Source organism: Diachasma alloeum, unplaced genomic scaffold (genome assembly GCF_001412515.2).
Source record: "Diachasma alloeum isolate Michigan unplaced genomic scaffold, Dall2.0 Dall_scaffold_00255, whole genome shotgun sequence".
In the NCBI taxonomy this organism is placed as follows: domain Eukaryota; kingdom Metazoa; phylum Arthropoda; class Insecta; order Hymenoptera; family Braconidae; genus Diachasma; species Diachasma alloeum.
This window is the reverse complement of record NW_021680400.1, coordinates 393,668-416,480: the sequence shown is the minus strand read 5'-3', so window position 1 is coordinate 416,480 and position 22,813 is coordinate 393,668. Positions and strand designations below refer to the sequence as shown.

Here is a 22,813-nt window from a genome sequence, read left to right as displayed (position 1 = left end):
ATTAATTCGTCTCGTTTCACCAGTTCACATCTGATATCTCCCCATAAGCAAATTAAAATCCAAAATCCTTCACTCCAAATGTACTAGAATGCATAATGAATGAGTGTATCAAGATTATCACGGCACAAAAGCGATTTTTTGAATTCATGTGGTTGTAATCACAGTGATGAAACGAGTGATAAACCAATTGTTCATTGAAATAACGAGGATTAAACGAAATCTATGAATGTAGCTCTGAGTATTTCTTGCACTTGAGATAATTTTATTTGTCATTGTGCACTCCATTAAGGTGCACGATGGCTGAATTCCTGTTGTCCTCAGGTGTTTCAGTGGTAATTCCTTCAATTAGTGATACTCATCAAAGATCATACAGGGATTTTTGATGACGAAGAACAATTACCTTGGCGATTATCAATTACTTTGATCCACATAAAATTCCAAAAATTTCAACTAAATTGTTAATTACCAATAGAAAAGTTGATGATGGATTAATTGATGAGTTGATGAATTTTATTTATGAATTATTGATTAATTCTTCCCCTTCAGAACATTAAAAAATAAAACTATTGTTACTCAATGTGAATTGTAAATGTATTAAACAAAAATTCATTGTCAATTTACTGTAATGACGAGACAAAATTGCATTATTCAAAGTATTATTGTGCTAATTGAAATTAAAGTGGTTTTATTGACCAATTGAATTCAATACGTTTCCAATAAATTATTTATTTCATCAGGAATGTCGAGGATGTCAAATGAATAAAAAAATGATGCTCGCGGCATTTTTTATGAAGGAATTGGGAAGAGAATCAACGAAATAACATGCCTGTGCTCCTGTTTTCATTCAATACTCATCTCTTTTATTGTGCTTTCATCGTCATCACCATTTTCCTCATTTCGTTAATTACTCGTGAAAAAATCTCTCTCAGCATGATTTTAACTTTCTTTAAATGTAGTATCTTTTCTTTGTGATTGGAAAAATTTTTATAAAAATTTATACAGCGTCATCTCTCCGCTTATATTTCTCATTTTTCACTTCTATTCTCAGTGGAGATCTCTCTCGTTTTTGATGGCCCAGTCGAGATCTCAAATCTGCTTTTAATTTTCTGGAATTTCCACTGAAAATAATGAAAGACTTAATTAAGTAATTAAACGTCCAATTAATTAATATATTGCTCATTTAATTAGCAAAAAAATAATCAATTAAGGCCCGGGTGTTTTTCCATCTTCATAATGTAAAATATCACAATTTCCAATGGACATTACATCTCGCAGGAGTCCCTAAAAATTATGATTGTACAATCAAAAGAAGTAGAAAAAAAACTGAACATTTTCAAAGAGCGTTTTTAATAGAAATTAAGGAATAAGTCCGATAGAGAGGAAATAGTGAATGGATAATAACGATCTGACAGCCAGTTCTAATGTGACAAATGACGACCTAACAGCCATTAGATACATCAAATTATTAATTTGCAATTTCCTCCCTATTGGCTTTATTTCCCAATATTATTAAAAAACACTCTCTGAAAATGTTCAGCTTTTTTTCAACGTTTTCTTGATTGTACAATCATAATTTTTGGAGACTCCAGGGCTATGTAAAACTGAATGGCAATTGGAGATCATTTCAGATTATCAAAATAAAAAAACAACAACCAAGATCACGTTCGAAAGATAATCCACAAATTTTCGCCATCAAAACTTCTCAATATTTTTCCATTCTCCTGAACGGAAAATTATTATTCTCATCCGTACTCCCAGTAATAAAAAAAAAGTTAATAAACGGAAGTGAATAAAAAAATACTTAATAAAAAAAGTTTTCCCTTCCCTAATTAATTAATATCCTCACCTATCGGCCTGTGAATTATCACTCTGACCCTTGACATTGAGCCTCGCCCAGACAGTGGAGGCCACCCTGGGCTTGTACCTTGGAACGACCTTAATTACACTCCCCTTTGGCCCCTGGATCTCCTTCTCGGAGATGTCACTGTCACTGCTGCTGGACTCTGACTCGTCTTCCTCCTCGAATGGCCCCTCCACCTCCTCCCACTCCCCTTCCTCCTTCTCAGAGTCCTCCACCTCGTCTTCCTCGACCTCCTCCACTTCCTCTTCTTCTTCCTCTTCTTCTTCTACAGTTCTTCTCGATCTGTATTTCTCCGGGGTGTTTGTCACAATCACTTGAATGTCCTCTCGATAAATCGGAGGGGGTTTCCTTCGTCCTAGGCGCGATCTCAAGTCTGCGCTTTCCTCCTGCTTCTGGAAATTTCAATTATTGAGGATGATTTTTCAATTTTTCAGCTGAAGCCGATGATTAATTCCGCAATTCAATTTTTTAGGTGAAGAAGAGACAGAGTGGATGAATTTCAATTTCACGAAATAATTTTCTTTCTTGGATTGGAGGGGAATTCAATTATTGACTCGTATGCTGCCTGTGATTATTATTGTGTAAACGGCGATTGAAATGTGAAGATTGATTGACCAATTATAAAATTAATTTTTCTTGTTGCATTTTAGTTTTTGATGAATGTCTTGCAGTCTAGGGGAGCTGGGGGAATTCTTGTGAGAACACTGCGTGACCTTCCCTCAATCCCAATATATTTATCATCATGAAAATTTTGCCATCTGCCTTCAATCTCAAAAACTGAGTGTAAATTGATTTTTTTTCGTTTTCCCACTCCATTCCTGATTTCTTTATCAACTTTCTTTGAATTTATTGGGAGAACCGTCAGAGATAGAGAGAAACATTCAACAAACAAAATGTTCAGCACGAAAGGACGAACATTTTTCATGCAAAAATTTGTCCTCCATCTGCGACTGTTGTCGAGCTATCGCGAATTGAAAAATTTTGCTACCCCAAAAAAAAACACGAATGATCACCTTTCTGGTCAACTCTTTGAGTTTCTTCTTCTTCACCTTCTCCTCCTCGTCATCGGCGTGCATCCTCATCCTGGGGATCTTGCTGCGCTTCGCCCACTCCTCCTCACTGTCATTGCTCCCTGAATCCTCGGAGGAACTCACCTCCACCACCACCTCTCTCCTCTCGATTTCTTTCGTTGGCTTCAACCCCAGTCTCTCCTTCACATTCCCTCGTTCCGGCCGCTCTGAGAACCCTCTCCTTATGTAGTTGTCCTCCACATCCTCATGTGCACCCCAGTTCTCAGACAACTCCCCCCAGGGGTTCTTCCCTCTCTCCTTCTCATCATTTTCTGAGGTTTCACTCGATCTTCGGGGTTTCACAGTTCTTATTTGTTTGTATTGCCTCTTTCGGGATTCTGTTAGTATTCCCCTCATTCCTAATGGAGAAAAATCATGAATGAGGTTAATAAAAAATGGAGGATTGATACAAAAAATCTTGGAAATTAATCTAGGTCTCTTGCGAAATGATATAAAAAAATAAGAAACCTAAATTGAGGGGAACAAGAGAATTATGTCTCAACTAAATTGTGAATATCTCTGCTCCTACTAGGTTTAGCAGAAAATACCACAAGACATCTTCACAGAAAATTTAATTCTCTACAAAAAGTTTGTGTGACATTTTCTTCTAAAATCCCTCACTACCGAGATCATTAAACTTAATTAGAAACATGAAATTTGATTAATTACAATTTATCAATTTACTGCTCTTGGTAAATCTGCAATTATCTCAGTGGCGAGTGATTTTATTTAAAAATGTCAAAAGACATTTTTTATAGAGAATTAATTTTCCCACAAAAAGTTCCTACGACATTTCCTCCTGAACCGATTAGTTTTGTCCGTATTAGTAAAAGACTTTTTATCCAAGTCACAAAAAAATAATTGCTCACCTCCAAAATTGGGATTTCCATATTTCTTGTAGTATTCACTCATCTTCTCAGCCCTCGGTTGCTTCTTATCATTCCTAGTAGCGAACCTGAGGAAGATGCCCTTAGATTTCGGCGAATCCACCCCCTTCCGCCATAACCCTGGAGGGAGAGGGCACTCAACATCCTTCAGATTGATTGTGCTTTCGTTCTTGGGGTCGTCGACCTCGATCAAGTTGTCTTCATGCGTGTATCTTCCTTTTTCCTGGATTTCCAGGTGATCCCGAAGACCGATTATTCTTTTGGAGAGACCCAGGAGAGCTCTGGCTGCAGAAACATTGTCCAGCCACACGACGTTACCTAATGAAGAAAAATTAATTTGATGAAACATTTTTTGCAAAGACTAATGAAACCAACGTGCTGCCCTCGAAATTCGATGAAAATAAAATTAAGTGAGAAATATAAATGAATTATTAACAATAAAGAGAAGAAAAAGAATTAATTATCAAAAAGAGGAGAAATAACACCCAGTAAGTTCCGATTACAAAGAAAAAAAAATTAAAAGAGATGAAAATCGTAGCCTGGATGCAATGAGCAAGAGATGCAGTAAAAATGTGGAATCGATAGAGTGAAAACGAGTTGAAGGCCAACAATAGTAGAGATTTCTAGCTGTAAATTGATGAAGAGATGAATAAAATGCATAATGAAACAGGCGAATGATCAAAGTTGACTAAGAGTACCTTGAGATACTAGAGAGTAGTGTTTAGGTGTTAAAAAAGTGTATCAAGATTATCACGGCACAAAAGTGATTTTATGTTTATGTATGATCAGAATGTGAGGATCACAATTTCCGTAGATAAGCTCTCCATGCTAAACATAAAATATTTAAAGATAAATGAAGGGATTCCGTTCTACGTAAGAGGTCACTTTGTTTGAGAGAATTTATGCAAATAATGATGGAATGAAGTTTCGGAAGGAGAAAACGGAGGGAATTTATCACTCTTACAGGAAACATCGTTGATCCACTCGATCGCCGCTGCTGGGTAGTGCTCGAAGTACTTGAAGACGTCTTTGGTGCTCATCTCCTCGGTTCCCCTCATGTGTAGAACGTTGAGTCTTATGTGCTTGCTGTTTTCGTTGTCCTCGTCGACTCCCATGCTATGCAAAAGCACCAGGAATTCATGAATTCGCAGCGAATTCTCGTGACAGTTCAGAATTTGCTGGACTACTTTTCGATTTCCAATATCTCGAGAACAATTCAGTAGCGAAGTGGTAAAACGGTTTAAGTCGACTCATCTCCCAGTTGAGTTTTCGAGGAATATTTCGGAATCTAAGGGAGATAGCGAAATTTTCGTAATCACATTTTTTGTAGCTCTCAATCGGCTCTACAAAAAAAGGTTATAACAAAAATTTTGCCATCTCTCTTAGATTGTGAGAGATTCATTGAAAACGGGTGAATAGTCAAAATTGACTTGTACCGTTTTACCACTTCGCTACTGAATTGCAGATAGAGAAAAACCTCCTCCACTGTAACTTTGCCTATTAACCAATCCCCAAAAAGAAACGACATTATAACTCTAGATCCAACTCACCTGGAGTACAGCTCCTCCTCATTCTCCAGCCCTCCGTCATTCTTGCTGAGTCCAAACCTCTTGGCCCTCTCCTGCATCTTCCTCCGCTCCTCCTCCCCAAAAATATCAATTCCAGTGGTGAATGCACCGCCTTTATTCTCATGTCGAGTCTCCACAACAAAATTGTCATCCTCAATGACACCCTCGTCACTATCAGCAGTCCCTCCGACGTCCTCGCCGCTCTCCTCTTCCCTGAACGTCGTCTCCACTTCCATCGGCTCCTCCATGCTCTCTGTGATGTTCCAGTATAATAAAAAAAACTTTCCCACCACCGGACCTTACTGTTTTTGAGGTTTGGAACATTGGAACAAGGAACAACTGGGAACAACCAACTCAACTGCGCGCTGCGACGCGCGGAGATTAGAGGAAAATTGTGACGTCATTATCCTCTCACCTGCCGTTTTTTTGGCTGATATCCTCGTATCCGAAAGCCAAATGCAGTGCTGTCACAAAGCACTCCGAGGGGAAAAGTTCCCCGGCCATAGAAAAAAATGTTGTATCAAAATGGACTGTTGTTATACGGGTTCATTGGATTTAATAAATGATGACGAAAGGTGAATGAAGAATTGTATAACATTGCGCTTGAATGACTCGTAAATCCTATCAAAAACAATAAAACGACAATGCTAATCTCCTCAATACAATACTCTCGAAAACAAACCCACGCGTTATTGGACAAACTGTTTAATTGATGGCCGGTAATGTGGGAATCGTTACTACCTTTAGAATCTCAATCGGTCAGGAATTGGTAACCCCGTCAGCAAATTCAAAAAATACTACGTGTTCAAGTAAAACACTGCATTAAATCATAAATAAAAATATTTAAAATATTTTTAAGATTCAGTGAATCAATGAAGACAAATCTTACTTGTTAGGGAAATTCGCAATAACTATTTCAAGATTATCTCGCAACTCTAGAAATTTCTTGATTTATGTCTCGGGGAATTAATATTTACTTCATTCTCACTCAATTTTTTGACACGTGTCATAATTAACATCAAGACTTTATCTTCAGAAATTGAAATCCCTACATTCTGATGACAAAATATTAGAGCGGTTTTCTTGACCTGGTTTTTTTCCAACTTATCTGAGTGAGTTTCTTCAAAATTACTTTTTTTTGTTTTTATGACGTTTTTCTTCAAATTACTTTTTTCTGTTTTTATGACGTTTTTCTTAAGAAAAACGTCATAAAAACAAAAAAAGTAATTTTGAAGAAACTCATTCAGATAAGTTGGAGAAAAACCAGGTCAAGAAAAGCGCTCTAATATTTTGTCATGGAGTTCTGTTTGAACCTTCGACGAGTGAGGACGTATTTTGAAATCGCTCCGTGTAAAGGTGTATACAGTGGAAAGTTTACAAGACAACTAGTTTAGCCCTAATATTGGGCGGCCTGCCCGATTACCACCATTTTCCAATCACTCCCACTATGGATGATTTGGAGGAAATAATGACATGCAGCAGTGCAGCTGCCCCAAGCCCAATATCACAGTAACCGAGAACATTTGCACAAGCAACCAGTCAACCGCAAATCCAGGAGCATTTTCCGACTGAGGAACAAGGCGCTGTAATTAGTGCAATTCAGGGTGTGCAGATGAAGGATTACATTTATGCAATTGGGGACATACTGGGACCCTCGAGTGTAGTTGCAGCCCACAGAATTCCAGGAAACAGAGTATCCATGTACCTTAAATCTGCTGATCTAGCGGATTCACTCACATCACCCAATACTAATGTTTTCATCGGCGATACCAAATTAGTTATCTTCCCAGAAAAAGCCAAATCCAGAAGAGTTATATTGTCAAATGTTTCTCCAAAATGACCGCATGCAGCAATTGAAAATGCCTTTAGAGAACTGCAGATTAACCCCAGTGACGAAAATCTCCACCCTCAATTTCAGCCTTAATCGAGGGGGATATATACAGTGGGAAGTTCTAGAAGGCAGTTTCAAATTAAAGAAGAGGATGTTATGAAAATTTCAGAAGAGATTAAAGTTGTTCATCAAAGTACTCAGTATATGATTACAGTTGTTGTTGACAGTAATGCCTGCTACAAATGTAACAAAACGGGGCATATCTCTAAGCACTGCCCGCAAGGCCCAGCAGCAAAACCACAACGGAGTATGGCCTACAGACTAGAGCAACAAAGGGATAATAGCACTCCTTTGACATCAAGCCCGGAAGCAAATCAATTAAATGACCAAACGGATGAAACTATATCACAGCAACAAGTAAACACGAACATCGGTGCCGTAGATGATAACAATGGGATTACTGAGGATAATCCGTTAATCGTATCTCAGGAGCCCATGGACACGGAGGTCCAAAAGAAAGTAAAACGCACTATATCTGTAGTGGAAAAAGATTCATACACACCAGACAACAACACGGAAGATGAAGACGGAGATTTCGAGCTACCCAAAGGCCAAACAAAAAGGAAAAATAAAAAACCAAAAAATGGGAAAGCTCGCCTTCTCACTTCAGAATTCATGCGCGGCCACTCCCCACGAGCAGCCAGGATAATGAAGAAAAATCCTGATGGTTATTGTTTAAACTACGAGCAATTTATTGATTTAATTGACAAGTCATTTGATACCAAGGACGTCCGTAAGCTTGCTGATGAAATCGGCAAGGATCCATTCCAGATTCTCACCACCATCCGCTATCTGTATCCATACGTGGATGATATCACCTTCAAGGGAAGAATGACGAGCATGGCCAACAAACTAGAGAACATCACCACGAATCCCGAAGAAGATGGATATCTCACAGCATCCTCTCAAAACCAACTGACGTCATGAACCATACACAATACGAACATCAAAAGGACATTGCAGTGTTGCACTGCAATTTGAGAGTCATGTTCTGGAACATCAGAGGGTTTAACAGTCACCGAGAAGATATTGAACGAGCGCTGACGGACCTGAACATTTTCACTGGAGTGGAGACCAAGATCAACCCGATGGATGAGCGGCGCTATAAGTTTCCAGGTTTTAATACACGCCGAGTTGATAAAGACAAGCAGTGTGGTGGCATCATCATACTAACGAGAAATTGTCTATCTATTAAAATACATACTAACGTTACTAATCCGCATCCTAGTGTTGAGCTAGCCGCGTTTGAAATTAATAATGTTGTTCCAAAAATAAATATATTAGTTTGTTATAGGAATCCGGAGGTCAGTCTTGATCGTGAGCAATGGCAGAAGATAGTAGATGTATACAGATCACTCGATAATTATTTATTTATGGGAGATTTTAATGCTCATCATGGAGCATGGAACTGTCAAAAAAATTCTCCTGACGGGCACAGGCTCTATGATTGTATAGAGAAAAATTACATTTTTCTGCATAATACGGATACGATAACTCACATAGATATTTACAGAGGAAAAATGTCTAATATAGATTTAGTCATGAGTAGCCCAGAAATTGCGGATATTGTCTCTGTCAGTGTTCATGGGGAGAACTGGGGCTCTGATCACTACCCGCTATACACACAAAACGTACAAAAGACGCAATACGTTAAAAAATCGCATAAGATTACATCGGTCCGAACGAATTGGGATAAACTAACACAATTATTAACCAAATCATTTGTAGTATTGATAACACCTGCATTTGAAGAACTCAGTCCCATCGAGAAATACAGGTATTTCATCAATATTATTGTTGCGAATGTGGCTAAATGCACCCCTGAAAAAAAATCGGTTCCACCCCATAGACACAGAAATCCAGTAAAATGGTGGGACGAGGAATGTGCTAAAGTATATAGATTGCGACATGCTAGTTATAAAAAATGGAGATACACTAAAACACTTAAAGACCTGATAGAGTACAAAAAAGCAATTGCAATCGCCAAGAAAACATTTAAACAAAAAAAGAAGCAATGCTTCAGAAAATTTTCTGAGAGTCTGAATGTTCGAACCAATATCAAATATCTATGGAATACATGTAAGGTCTTAAAAAAATCTTGGATAAATATAAATAATACTCCTAGAGACAATATTGAAACGCAGAAAAGAATTCTGCAAACGGTGTGCAAGCTGAGTCCAGAGGGCTGTCCAGCAGACCCCAAAAGCATCCCCGTTACAGACGCCAATCCTATTTTCGATCAGTCATTCTCATTTGATGAACTAAATTATGCGTTACACCATCGTAATAAAAAATCAGCGCCGGGGCCAGACGGAATCGATTACATCCTGCTCACTAAATTACCTGCACAAATAAAATTAATTCTCCTTGATATTTTCAACGATATTCATCATTCAGGGCAATATCCACCGGAGTGGATGGACACGTATCTTCATTTTATTCCTAGAGCCAACAATTCTGGGGTCCGACCGATTGCACTTACCTCATGCCTTCTCAAGCTATTTGAAACTATCTTGAAGAATAGGCTCCAGTGGTGGGTTGAGCGCAATGGTAAAATTCCTTTTGCGCAAACGGGATTTAGACCAGGTCTATCGTGTAGGGATAATTTAGTTAATCTCACTCTGCACGTTGAGGATGCATTTCGGGATCAAGAACAGGTATTAGCTGTTTTCTTAGATGTCACTGGTGCTTTTGATAACGTAATTGGAGATATTTTAATCGAGATACTTGCTGAGATTGGCTGTTCTAACTCTATCCTAAAGTTTATTAAATTTATTACGCACCAGAGAATTTTGCATTGCGAAGTACTAGGAGGTAATACTCGTAATACGTATAAAGGGTTGCCCCAAGGTGGGGTACTCTCCCCCCTATTATACACGTTATACACGCGGAATATTTTGAGAAAATTAAATTCTAGAATTGAGGCGTCACTCTTCGCAGATGACATAGGTCTATATCTTCGTACTGCGAACCTTGAGAAAGATCGAATTGTGATGGAAGAATCCATTGATCAACTCATTTATAACTTAAAAACATTAGGACTTAGCATTGCCCCTGAAAAAACAGTTGTACTTCGATTCAGTAAGAAAGGCTCACCACCGGAGAGTACTCGTATTAGAATAGGTCAGCTCCAAATTAATTCATCACCAACAGCAAAATTTCTAGGATTACACTTCGACCAAAAATTAAATTTTAAAATATTTATAAATGAGTATGATAGTGTATTTACATCGATTGAAACAGCAAGCAATTTGGGTATAGATATTAAATCCTCGCCTTCCCCTGACAAAGCCCTGGAGTCTCAGCTTGCAAACCAATATGAGGGTTGGAATGTTATTTATACAGATGGAAGTAAAGACCCAGACACAGATTTTGTAGGAGCTGCATGCCATTGTCCCGATTTAAACCTAAATACCTCCATCATACTTAATAACCATTGTTCAGTTTACACTGCGGAATGTATTGCGCTCAAGCTAGCCCTAGATATAGTCTCTGAACATAAGGAGCTTAACCACCTTATTCTTTCGGACTCCCTCAGTGTCATACAGAGTTTGGAATCCATAAGTTTCGATCCACACATCAACCCATATATATTAGAAATTAAAAAAATATACGACCATTTAATGAACGAAAATAGATCTCATACAGAAATAGTTTTTCGCTGGATTCCTGCACATGTGGGGGTTCGAGGTAATGAGGAGGTGGACTCCTTAGCAAAAAACGCAACGGAGGAAAGTGAAACACCTTTTTTACTTCCTGCCACAGACTTTAAAGCTCTATTCAAATCAGAAAGTTGGCTAGATACTACGAACACTATTCTAGGTGAATCTACAAGGGAGCAGAAACCAAAAGGGACATACTATTTTAGACATCTCTGGAATAGTAAAAAAAAAAACAACCGTGGTTCTGGGGACAAAAGCTCCCGAGAGATTTAATTGTCTGGGTCGATAGAGTGAGAGCCAATCACTATTATCTTAATGGATCATTGTACAGGAAAAATATTGTAAGTAGCCCGGAATGCACTTGCGGAGATAACTCTGAGACACAAGATATAGAACATGTAATTTGGTATTGTCCTCATTATAACAAAGGAAGGGAACAAATGATTAACAAATTGGTTGAATTACGATTCCCTAGACCATTTACCATAAATGCATTCCTGGTATCCAAGAATTTAAAATCATTAGAAATTATACATGAATTTGTTAAGAAAAATGGAATTAGAATTTAAAATAGCCGCACAGTTTTTGTAAATAACCCGAGAAGGGTTTGTACATAATAAAAAAAAAATATATATATATTTTGTCATCAGAATGTAGGGATTTCAATTTCTGAAGATAAAGTTTTGATGTTAATTATGACACGTGTCAAAAAATTGAGTGAGAATGAAGTAAATATTAATTCCCCGAGACATAAATCAAGAAATTTCTAGAGTTGCGAGATAATCTTGAAATAGTTATTGCGAATTTCCCTAACAAGTAAGATTTGTCTTCATTGATTCACTGAATCTTAAAAATATTGTAAATATTTTTATTTATGATTTAATGCAGTGTTTTACTTGAACACGTAGTATTTTTTGAATTTGCTGACGGGGTTACCAATTCCTGAACGATTGAGACTCTAAAGGTAGTAACGATTCCCACATTACCGGCCATCAATCAAACAGTTTGTCCAATAACGCGTGGATTTGTTGTCCAGAGTAATTGCATTGAGGAGATTAGCATTGTCGTTTTATTGTTTTTGATAGGATTTACGAGTCATTCAAGCACAATGTTATACAATTCTCCATTCACCTTTCGTCATCATTCATTAAATGCAATGAACCCGTATAACAACAGTCCATTTTGATACAACATTTTTTTCTATGGCCGGGAACGTTTTCCCCTCGGAGTGCTTGTGACAGCAGTGCATTTGGCGTTCGGATACGAGGATATCAGCCACTTTGTTATCAACTTATTATGATTTTGAAAAGTCTCAAGATGCAATATTAATTATTTGGAATTCAATTCATATAAATAAATGTTTTTAATTCTCAATTTTTTTAATGATGGCTTACAAAATTGACTAAATAAGAAATATAAGTCAATTTATTATCAATAAAACTAGACTGTCGATCGGAGCCTAAAATCAACTAGAATGTTCCTACTCATATGCACTTTCGTTTAGAATTTATTCAAGATTTCAATCTTGAAAAGATCAAGCTATGTTTCACGTTATGTAATGTCCAGAGTACTCCATTGCTAAAAAACACAAATAATGAATGAAAAATAGCCTTTGCTATATGAAGAGAAGAGCAATTCCTCAAGTATTGAACTTATTCAAACCCTGGTGAAACAGTCCGATTATTTCCGACTGGGTGATAAAAAATGAATCGGCGTTAATGATGTTTTCATCACGCTGTGACGAAAAATATTGTTCGTAACTCGTGAAAAAATGTTTTTTAGCACGTGGGATTATATCACTCGCCTTCGGCTCGTGATATAAAACCTCCCACTCGCCAAAAAACACTTTTTTGCACTCGTTACGAAATTATACTAATATGCATAATATGAGATCTATCAACCGAATTTAACGGGCAAAGACAGAAATATCATTGACGCCGATTCATTTTTTATCACCCAGTTGGAAATAATCGGACTGTTTTACCAGGGAACTGTATACAATTGATTCCAACAATTTCTTACTGAAAAAAAAAAATCCCGCCACAGACTACGTGACTCACGTCCGGTGGCGTCGCCACAGCCGTCCCCCCTGAACCTATCGCCAAGTCACCTTTCCCCCCAACATCCCTCATCCCTCAGTACCCCCCCTCAGTCTGTGAGGTTACTATTACAGAGAGGTGGTGCGGTGTGTTGTGAAGTCCTGAAATAGGTAGTTGTGTATATATAAATGGCGGCTGACGAAAAATGGTACTTTACAAAAGAACAATTAGCAAGTACACCATCGAGGCGAAACGGAATAGACGCTGATAAGGAGTTGAGTTACAGACAGCAGGCAGCTAATTTTATCCAGGACATGGGACAGAGGCTCGTCGTGTATCCTTTTTTTCGCATCACTGAAAATACCCCCCCCCCTCCGCCCTCCCCTCACCCACTCATTACACATTCGCCTCGTTTTATCCTATTTAAGGGTTTTATTTTGTTGTTTGGAAATTTTTGTGGGCGTTTAAGTGCCCTCGAGGGGCATTTTTTTCGGAATTGAACTGGTGTGGTGGACGAATCCAGTGCGTTGTAAACAGCATCGACTACTGTGGGCAGCTTCAGCATTTTCTCATTTCCTGGGACACTTTTGGGGGCTCAGGGGGCTTTGGGGGATTTTTCGTAGGGCAGGGGGCTTTTAGGGCTTTATTTTAAGAGCTTTTCTTGCGGGATGAGGCAATTGTTTGGGGCCCTGGGACAATGGCGATTCGGGTCACGTTTTTTGGACGGCATTGTTTGTCTGTGGCTTTGACAGGTCTACCAACTAACGTGAGGGACGAATTTTTTTTTTTTAATTTGGGTGAGAATTTTTGTTCAGCTAAGGGGATCTGAAGGGGATGAGGGATTTTTAGGCAGGAATTGATGAGGATGGGTAATCCTTTTTTTTCAGGAGAGAAATGTGAGATAATTGAAGAGTTGGTTTTTCCGTGTTTCATTTTCAGAAAATGTCACGAACCATTTCTCCTGTTGCATTTATACATTTATAAATCAATCAAGCCATTATTATTTTCCTTAATAAATAATTCCATATAAAACAGTACACAACTATGTATAAATACAGCAATAGTGTATATGCACCGGTTCTACGTGTTTCATTCGCTAGCGCAATTCCACAGAAATGCAATTGCAGCAGCATCCCTGTTTCTCGCTGCCAAAGTCGAGGAACAACCACGAAAATTGGAGCATGTTATCAAGGTTGCACACATGTGTCTTCACAAAGACCAGAATACACCAGACACCAAATCTGATGTAAGTTTAAAATGAGAAAAAACAATTTTAGAATTTCTTTATTTATCAATAAATAATTGAAAAACTTAACATTTCAGCATTATCTTGAGCAGGCCCAGGATTTGGTGTTTAACGAAAATGTCCTGCTTCAAACTCTGGGCTTCGACGTTGCCATTGATCATCCACATACTCATGTTGTCAGATGTTGTCAGTTAGTTAAAGGTATTTACGAAAAGCTTTCAATAATGAGTTTCATTAAATGTGCACGAGCTTTTAAATTTTCCCATGACGGTCGAAAAATTGTGTACTGAGTGTAAAAAAAAAATTTTTTTTTCCAGCGAGCAAGGACTTAGCCCAGACTTCATACTTCATGGCGTCAAACAGGTGGCTAATCAAAATTACCTACTCTATAAACTCGAAAACCCGTTATTTTCATAAAATATGAAACAAAATAATCAGCAGACACTGGTCTATGAGAGTTGTATGCTAGATTCGATCAATTCTATGTATGCACTGTCTCTTGAAAAAACCATGAACCATGCATATAAATTGAGGAATAATTGTCCTGCACTTGGATTCCAATTTTGGTATGAAAAATTCGTTGAATTTTCGACAACTCTTTGGAAATAATTCAAGTGCTGTCAATTGAATTCCGATTTTTTATGCTGAATGTTCGAATTGGGACGGTGGTCTGATGATATTTTAACCAAAAGAGTAAATAAAACTGGAGTCTCAGAGACCGAAAAAAAGTTTTATAAAAAATGAAAGGATTAATTCGTTCAGGTAAATGAATAATTTCTTAAACACAAACCCATGAAATACAACTTCTACTCCCTTATGTTTTTTCTTTCACGTAGTTTTGTGTTAGATTTTAGTTGGTTTTATACCTGTAAGTGATTTTCATGGTAGAGATAGATATTTATTGGATGAGAGTCATTGATTATTGATGAAAATTATTTTCTTCTGTTTGGGAATTTAGTTTACATCTTACGACCATGTGCCTGCAGTATAAACCGACAGTGGTTGCCTGTTTTTGCATCCATTTGGCCTGCAAGTGGTCAAATTGGGAGGTGAGTTCCATTGAATTTAACATCAGGCAGGTATCGATGGTTCTAAAAATTGTGAAAAAAATAAAGCAACCAAGATCATTTAAATCCAGAATTATTATCTCAATTATTTACACAAATTCCATTTCTCAAAAGCCATTAAGAACTCTTGGAAATAAAAATTTCTTAATCCCCAGATACCCCAGAGTAACGAAGGAAAGCACTGGTTTTGGTATGTCGACCGCACCGTAACCTCCGAACTCCTGCAACAACTAACCGTCGAGTTTCTCCACATCTTTGACAGATGCCCCTCTCGTCTTAAGAAGAAGATAATGTCAATGTCGGAGAAGCAGAGTCCCACAATGCATCACCCAAGTCTCCCGAACTCACCCTTCGACGTGGAGCCCCGCAAAGTCAACTCCCCCGCCCCAGACGGAGGTCCAACCTTCCAATCAGCTCGTCCCTTTCCACAGGAGAAGGATGACACAAAGCCCTCGACGTCTCGCCCCCAGCTCGACCGAGAGTACCGCGAGAAAAAGGAACGTGAACGTCTGGAACGAGAAAAACTCGGCAACTCACTGGTGCCCCACGATCCCCAGAAGCACCATCACCAACATCACCACAAGCCACCCCAGAACCTCCTCCCAAAGCATCCTCAGCCCGCAAAACCTCTCCACCACAATCATCACCATAGGCCAGACCCTAAACTCCCTCTACCCCCTCAACGTCACTCCCAATCTCGTCAGCGACCCCCAGCTCTCCCCCATACCTCCCAAAATCCCCCCCCTCCAACCACTCCTCAACCCCAATACCAGAAGGATTCAAATCTGGTGGTGAATCCTCCAGACCACCAGGATCTGGAAAAATCCCAGAACAATCATCTCCATCGTCGCTACAACGATCCTCGCCACAAGCTTCTTGAACACAGAAAAGAGGAGCCAAAGCCCTATAGTTCACAAATTCGTCAACGAAAGCCAGACTCCCTGGAGCAGAGATCGGAGGAAGTGAGGAAGCTGATCGAGAAGCCCCTGCCTCCCCTGAAACCCAGACAGGAACTCACAAAGGAGGATTACATAGCTACGATGATGAAACAGTCCCATCATCCCTCAAAATATCAGGATAAACCACTTGTTCATAATTCTGGACGAAATATTCAGCCCCACGAGTTTCACAAGACACCTGGAGCAGTAGCTCCCTTAAAACCCCAAGTGAACCCGACAAACCTGCAGAATCCTCAGAAGGACCAGAAGAACGGTGAGTAATAAATCATCCACTTGAGCATTGTTATAAATCGGAGAAAAGCCATTAATCCAATTAATCAAAATTTTTGTCCTCAAAAAATATGTTTGTACAATGAAAAAAAAAACGTTGAAACAAAAAAAAATTCTACAGGTATCGAGGAGGCAAAACCTGGCGAGAAGCGATTGAAACCAGAGGAAGTTGTCCCCAAACACAAGTCTCTGTTCAGTCCTGAGAAGGTACCACGAGAGAACGTCTCCAGGTCGAAACCCCCTAAGCAGAAAACTCCACCGATGGTTGTTCCAGTGAAGGCTATTAAACAGGAGAGAATCATTCCTGAGGGTCATTTCGAACTCCCTGGGAGCTTTCCCAGCCCTCCTCAGACACTAAACCCTCAGAAGAGACCAGAGGATCGAGTGCAGCCAGAGGATCCTGGTAATTTTGACCTCGTAAAGATGTTTGGAAAGCTCCCAGAGCCCCTCCAGTCTCTGGGTTCGACCAATGGAAAAGGTGACCTCAAACAGGTGAAATCCTTCGACACTGATCATCACATCCTGACGAATGGAATGGACTTGGAAACTAAAACAGATCTCGATCAGTTGATCCTGGACAGACTGGATTCAGGATTAAAAACTGAGTACTTGAGTCCTATGAAGTCAGCTCAAGGTATCTCAGCACTTCTCCAAGAGCCCCTGGCACCAATGCCTTCATTACTCCAGTCATCGGACTCTGGTACATTCAGTCAACCTCTCAGCCAGAGCCAGTACTCAGAATCCCTCCAGAATTCAGTGCCTGAGCAAGTGAAAGAGGAAATTTACACGTCAACTGTCGATATATCCGCTCTATCAGGACCTGTACAGCCTGCACTTCCTGATGTGACAGGTGTCCCCCCCCAAAATCCTCAACAGTCAGAGAAAAAATCAGAGCATCATAAGAGTGAGAAAAAGAAGAAGAAGGATAAGCACAAGCATAAGGACAAGGACAGGCATAAACACAAGCATAAAGAGAAGGACAAGGAGAAGAAAGACAAGGAGAAGAAGGACAAGGAGAAGACCAAGGTGCTGGAGGAGAACAACTCCACTATTCCCATCAAGATCACAATACCTAAGGACAAGTTGAATCTGTCTAATGATAATTCTTCCCAGGAGAGGAAGAGTCCTAGTGCAACAAAGCTAACTCTCAAAATACCGAAGGAAAGATTACAGCCAGGAACTACTGTTCAGACTGTTGCTAAGGATGCTCAGGGCTCCTTGAAGATTAAAATCAGAACTTCGGGGGCAGGGGTAGAGTTTCCTGAGTCAAGGAAGAGGGAGAGGGAGAGGGAATCAGGGGGGGATCCTGGTCCTGCCAGCAAGAAGAGTGCTGCTGGACAACAGAGGACGACTGAGAGACAGAATGGGAGGCATTACGGAACTACAAGCAATAAGGTAAGGGGGAGGGGCTTTGGCTTTGGAAGGGCTATGGGGTATTATCAGGGGATGGAGAGTGATGGATTCAGGGGACAAATGATGGGACAGGGATTTTTGAGGGGGGGAGGACAACAGGAGTACTTTTATCCGTATCCACCACCTAATATGTATCCTGGTGGTTACTTCTGTGATCCTGGGCTATTTTATGGGGGTTTTCAACAGGGATTCTCCATGTTTCCTGGGGTGGTTATGGCTGATGGGGGGGTGGTTGATACTTCTGTACCTCCACCGAGTTTTGTCGCGAGGGAGGAACAAATGCCTCCGCTGCCCGAGGGACCACATCCCAATGAGGTGCATGTGCCACCTCCACCTCCTCCGGAGTGAGGAAAAGTGGTTACTTGGAGAAAATGGCAAAATCTCTTAAACCCCCATTGGGAATAATTTCTATTCTAGAGTATACGTTTGGCAATATCGAATTTCACTTAAATAGTTTAAATACTCTTTATTTTCCTCTGATAATTTTCTGAAAAAAAAAATCGCATCTGAATTGTGAATGGTAGAAATGGAAATCAAGTAGAAAAGCATGGCATAGTACTACTTTATAGTTTCTTTACTCAATTTTTCTGTTTTATTTTTATTTCCTTATTCGTAGAAAATTTATTCTGTATTTACTTATTGATTATTGAACACTGAGTAGACTCTTCCTCATATGCTCTCCAATCATGCAAAGAACAATGGGTTGAGAAGATTTGTGAAAATAATCCCTCCATCAAAGCACGAAATAATTCAAATGTTTTTTTTCCTGTTTTATAAGTGAAAAGTAATTAATGAGGCGTTACCTTTGCTGGCAAAGGACTCTTGGGGCCAAAAGGACGCCAATAAATAATTAGAATAATAATAAAATGTGTGTACATAATTACTCAATGTATATGCTGACTCCTCAAAACACAAAAAAATGAGCAAATTTTCAGTTGTAGAAGGAAATACTGTTGTCTATTATATATATCAATGTTTTGATTTTGTTACGATTTTTAATGGATACCTGGTAGATAGATTGAGTCAGGGACGAGACGAGGGGGAAAATATTGCCCTTTATTTCTTCTTATTGTAGGGAGAATTGCCCTCAGATTTAGGGATTTTTATTAAGAAAAATTTGACTTACCCTTTTGGAAACATTAAACTCACTTTTTTTTTCTCTCTCTCTCTCTCTCTCTCTCGAATATTTTATAGTATTTTTGTTTATTCAGTTTGCAATTTACTCACGTAATTTTGTTATTTTTTGATAGTTTTTTCCATTGAATGTGGAGCAAAATCATTGCTGAATTTTTATTGAATCGAATTGAGAATTGAAGATAATTATAATTGAAGAAATAATAGGAGAAACAGCAAGGGCAAAAGTGTTATCGCTTAGTTGTATTTTATTAATTAATTATAAAAGAAGACGCGGCATTTTTAACTGGAATTATTCGATTTAAGAAGATACAACCCAATTGCCATTCAGTTTTCAGTTCATCCGATAGATTCACTGTTTTATACGACATACGAATCATGTAATCGAGATTTTTTGTGTTTTTTTTGTCTCAAGTAATTGAACATGATCATCAATCGATGAATTTAGTTACTTGTGCAAATGTATGAATTTGTGAAATCCGAATTTTCGTTATGTTGAAGAAACTCGCAGACTCTTCTTCTAAAAAACAATATTTCAGGGACGAAGTGGTGAAGCTAGTCGATTCAAGTCAATTCGAGAATTAGTTTTTGCTTTTCTCTTTCCGTGCTTTGCAAAAAAAACGCATAGATATTGCAATATTCAGGGGAGATTGATACAGAATTTTTTGTTTTTTTTTTTAGCAGAGTTAAATTATATTAATGGTCAAATGTTTTCATCCTTGGCGCAAAGTTTTTTCCACGTTTCAGTAGTGTTTTTCACTCTTGAAGCCTCTCAATGTTTTGGACTAAGGGTCAAGTGTTTGGAAGGATCAAAAACCCTCAATTGAAACGAAAAAATTTAGAATTTTGCAAATATAAAAATCATTTTCACCTCTTCACAACTGAAGGAAAAAAAAAACTTGCTCAATAAATATTTTTCAACAGTAAAACGAAAATTCGTTTTGAATTCAAATAAATTCGCCTGTCAAAAACATTAGTCCTAAGGCATTATAAATTAGCTAAACAATTTCGTCAAATCGTAATGAAGACGCAATCAATCGAATCCAGTGTTTGGGTGTTTTCTAAGGACAAAATAATTGCTAAGGTGAATGCATTAAACGAGAGTGAGTGAGGGAGTGCATGAAAGTTTTATAACAATAATCTCTGTTTTCTGGAGCTACCGAATGCAACTCGACAATTGTTGTAATTAACTCAAGGATTGAAAATAGAAGAAAATTTACATTACCTTTAATTTCTCTCTGTATGAATTAATTGTATCCAGTGTGTTCTATTCTGTTCTGTTCTGTCTGTTCTGTTTTTAAATATGAAGACATCCGCAGAGATTCTCTAAAAACAATAGTGGACCACAAAAATGAAATAAAAATTTTAATAAAAAGACGAATAAACTCAATTGTACGATAAAGAAAGAAAAAAAACCATAAATTTACCTTAGTAGTTATTTTGTCTCAATTTATTTTCAAATGTGAACACCTATGCACATCCGCATTTTGTTTACTAACAGTTAAAAAAAAACATCTGAAAATGTGAAAGATCGCCTCATTAATTCATAAAAAATATTGCAATGGTCATTTGATCGCTGGGTGGAGGGTTCATTGCACGTTGAGTTCATTATTTGGTGCATGTGCAACTGAATTTTTATGCTCTTTCATTATTGTTTTCTCAGCTATCATTATCATTCGCAGGAACCGATACAGATGTGGGAAAATTTTTTGTGATTTAATGTTGCAGGAGAAGCACACGAGAGAACACAAGAGTTCGAGTAAGTTGTCACAGTCCCAGCAATCACACACTACGTAGTATCGAGACGAGGAGGGACTACTTAACCCCTAGGGTTTTTCCGTTTTTTATTGTTTAGAGAGGAAAATTAAAACTATTCCTTTTTTACAGTTGAGAAAGGACGTGTTGGGAGTGGGGAGTGAGTGGTGTTTATAGGTTTTCTTGAGTATTTAGGGGAGAAAAAACGGTTTTCAATGCTGAAAGCTTGTTTTTTTGTTTTTAGTTGTGGGTCGGAATGAAAAAAAAACTACTAAAATGCGGCTAGAACTTTGAATCATAAATTCTCAGTCAAAAATGAATGGGAAAATTTGAAAGATACTTAGGAAATTTGTTCATTTTCTAAAAACCGCATAAAGTGAGATGAGGGTGACCCGAAGAGAATAAAAAAGAGGATTATTTATTCTCTTCAGATCACCGTCAAATCGTTTCGTCGAGTTATTGAAAAAGAATAAAATTTTCAAGTTATTATCGTTCACGTTTCTTTTCATCATTTCAGTAGATTTTCTTACTTCCAAAGACTGTTAACCGGGCAAATAACCCTCAACTAAAAAAAAAACTATCCTCTAATATGAAATGAAAATTGTATGAAAACAGATCTCAAACAAAGCAAAATGGTTCGTGAAATTTTGAATAAAAGCCAAAAGTAGCTCCACTCCTTCATTCATAAAATTATCCTGCACTAGAGCTCAACTTCTTAACTCCGCGTTCTCTCATCCCCAAGGCAAGAGATAATAATGTATACGCATCTTTCCATTCAGTACTGGAGTGTTAAAAATTCATTTTTTTTTTTTCTGAATATCCTAAGATATTTCGAAAAAAACTGATTCGTCACAAAATGAAACAGATCTTTTCCTTGTTTCATCACTTCATTGCAATTCGTATCGAAGGATTAAATAAACTCAGAACACGTTAGTTCAGAGGAATCTGTGTACAACTCCATTGGGACACACGAGAGTGAGACGATAGGTCAAAGTTATTCAAATAATTTATTTATCCATTCGTAAATTATCCTAATTTCATTAATTGAATCGTAATTTTTTCCATGTAAATAGTTTGAAAATCACTTTCTTTGAATCTTCAACAGTAATCTGCATTTCTCTCCCTGCCCCCCCCCCCCCCCCCCCCCCCCCCCCCCCCCCCCCCCCCCCCCCCCCCCCCCCCCCCCCCCCCCCCCCCCCCCCCCCCCCCCCCCCCCCCNAAAGGACAAAAAACTGAATAGTTTAAAAACGAAATACGACTATTATCTGACTGTACATAAAATTATTTTGTATGCCAAAATAAACCAAATGGATGACGGAAAATGGAATGATACAATGAAAAATATGAGACTACTTTCGTTCGAAAGGTAAATAATTGCTTTGATCCGGCGGAAGCAAATGAAAAGAAAGTTGCATTTTTTATTTCAGTTGAAAAATTAAAGCTGAAGGTGCTACGAGATTTAGTTTATTTTAGGGTGAAATTTTTCATTTTGAAGGGAATAATAAAGTGGCTCAGAGAAATTCAGACATCATTTTTTGTCTTTCAGTAATTGGTAGTTATCTCGGTCAACTGATTTTGACTGTGAGTTTGTGGCGCATTTTTTTTACAAATTTATCCCTGAATTTCTAAAAATTGCTCTTGAGCACTTCAAGAAAATCAACTTTCTTGTTCCATTCAACCCTCCATTATTCATCTGGAATTTCCAAATGCATATCGAGAAGCGCCAAGTGAAGCAACAAACTGTCGAATTTGTTTATAGCTTCCGAAGTTACGCATTTACGTAGAAAAAAAAATTTACGAATATGTTCTAAGACTAAAATAGTAATCGTAAAATGAATAACTATTAAACATAAACTACAATCATTGTTACACTAATTAATCATGTTGAATTGGTGGAGTGATTAAAAGCCACTTTTGTAATAAAACAAAAAAAGAAAAAACAAACGAAAAAAAAATTTATTTTCTCTTGCTCGTGCACTCTCACGTCCCCA

At 38.2% G+C, this 22,813-nt stretch overlaps 2 protein-coding genes across 2 annotated transcripts; one reads left to right on the top strand and one right to left on the bottom strand.

Moving 5' to 3' along the window:
• Positions 1–837: 837 nt before the first annotated feature.
• LOC107037493 (nuclear cap-binding protein subunit 3) lies at positions 838–6,061 on the bottom strand. Its single transcript, XM_015256062.1, has 7 exons — positions 5,802–6,061; positions 5,369–5,639; positions 4,783–4,934; positions 3,801–4,136; positions 2,875–3,290; positions 1,847–2,253; positions 838–1,118 (listed from the first exon to the last, which is right to left on the bottom strand). The coding sequence occupies exons 2-7, from the start codon at positions 5,632–5,634 to the stop codon at positions 995–997; spliced, it is 1,701 nt and encodes a 566-aa protein (XP_015111548.1). The 5' UTR covers positions 5,635–5,639; positions 5,802–6,061; the 3' UTR covers positions 838–994.
• Positions 6,062–13,105: 7,044 nt separating this feature from the next.
• LOC107037539 (cyclin-T2) lies at positions 13,106–21,963 on the top strand. The gene is made up of 8 exons (XM_015256150.1): positions 13,106–13,312; positions 14,014–14,224; positions 14,302–14,425; positions 14,542–14,587; positions 15,183–15,273; positions 15,447–16,503; positions 16,642–17,915; positions 20,796–21,963. Exons 1-8 carry the CDS (start codon positions 13,167–13,169, stop codon positions 20,862–20,864), a joined length of 3,018 nt encoding a protein of 1,005 aa, XP_015111636.1. The 5' UTR covers positions 13,106–13,166; the 3' UTR covers positions 20,865–21,963.
• Positions 21,964–22,813: the final 850 nt, after the last annotated feature.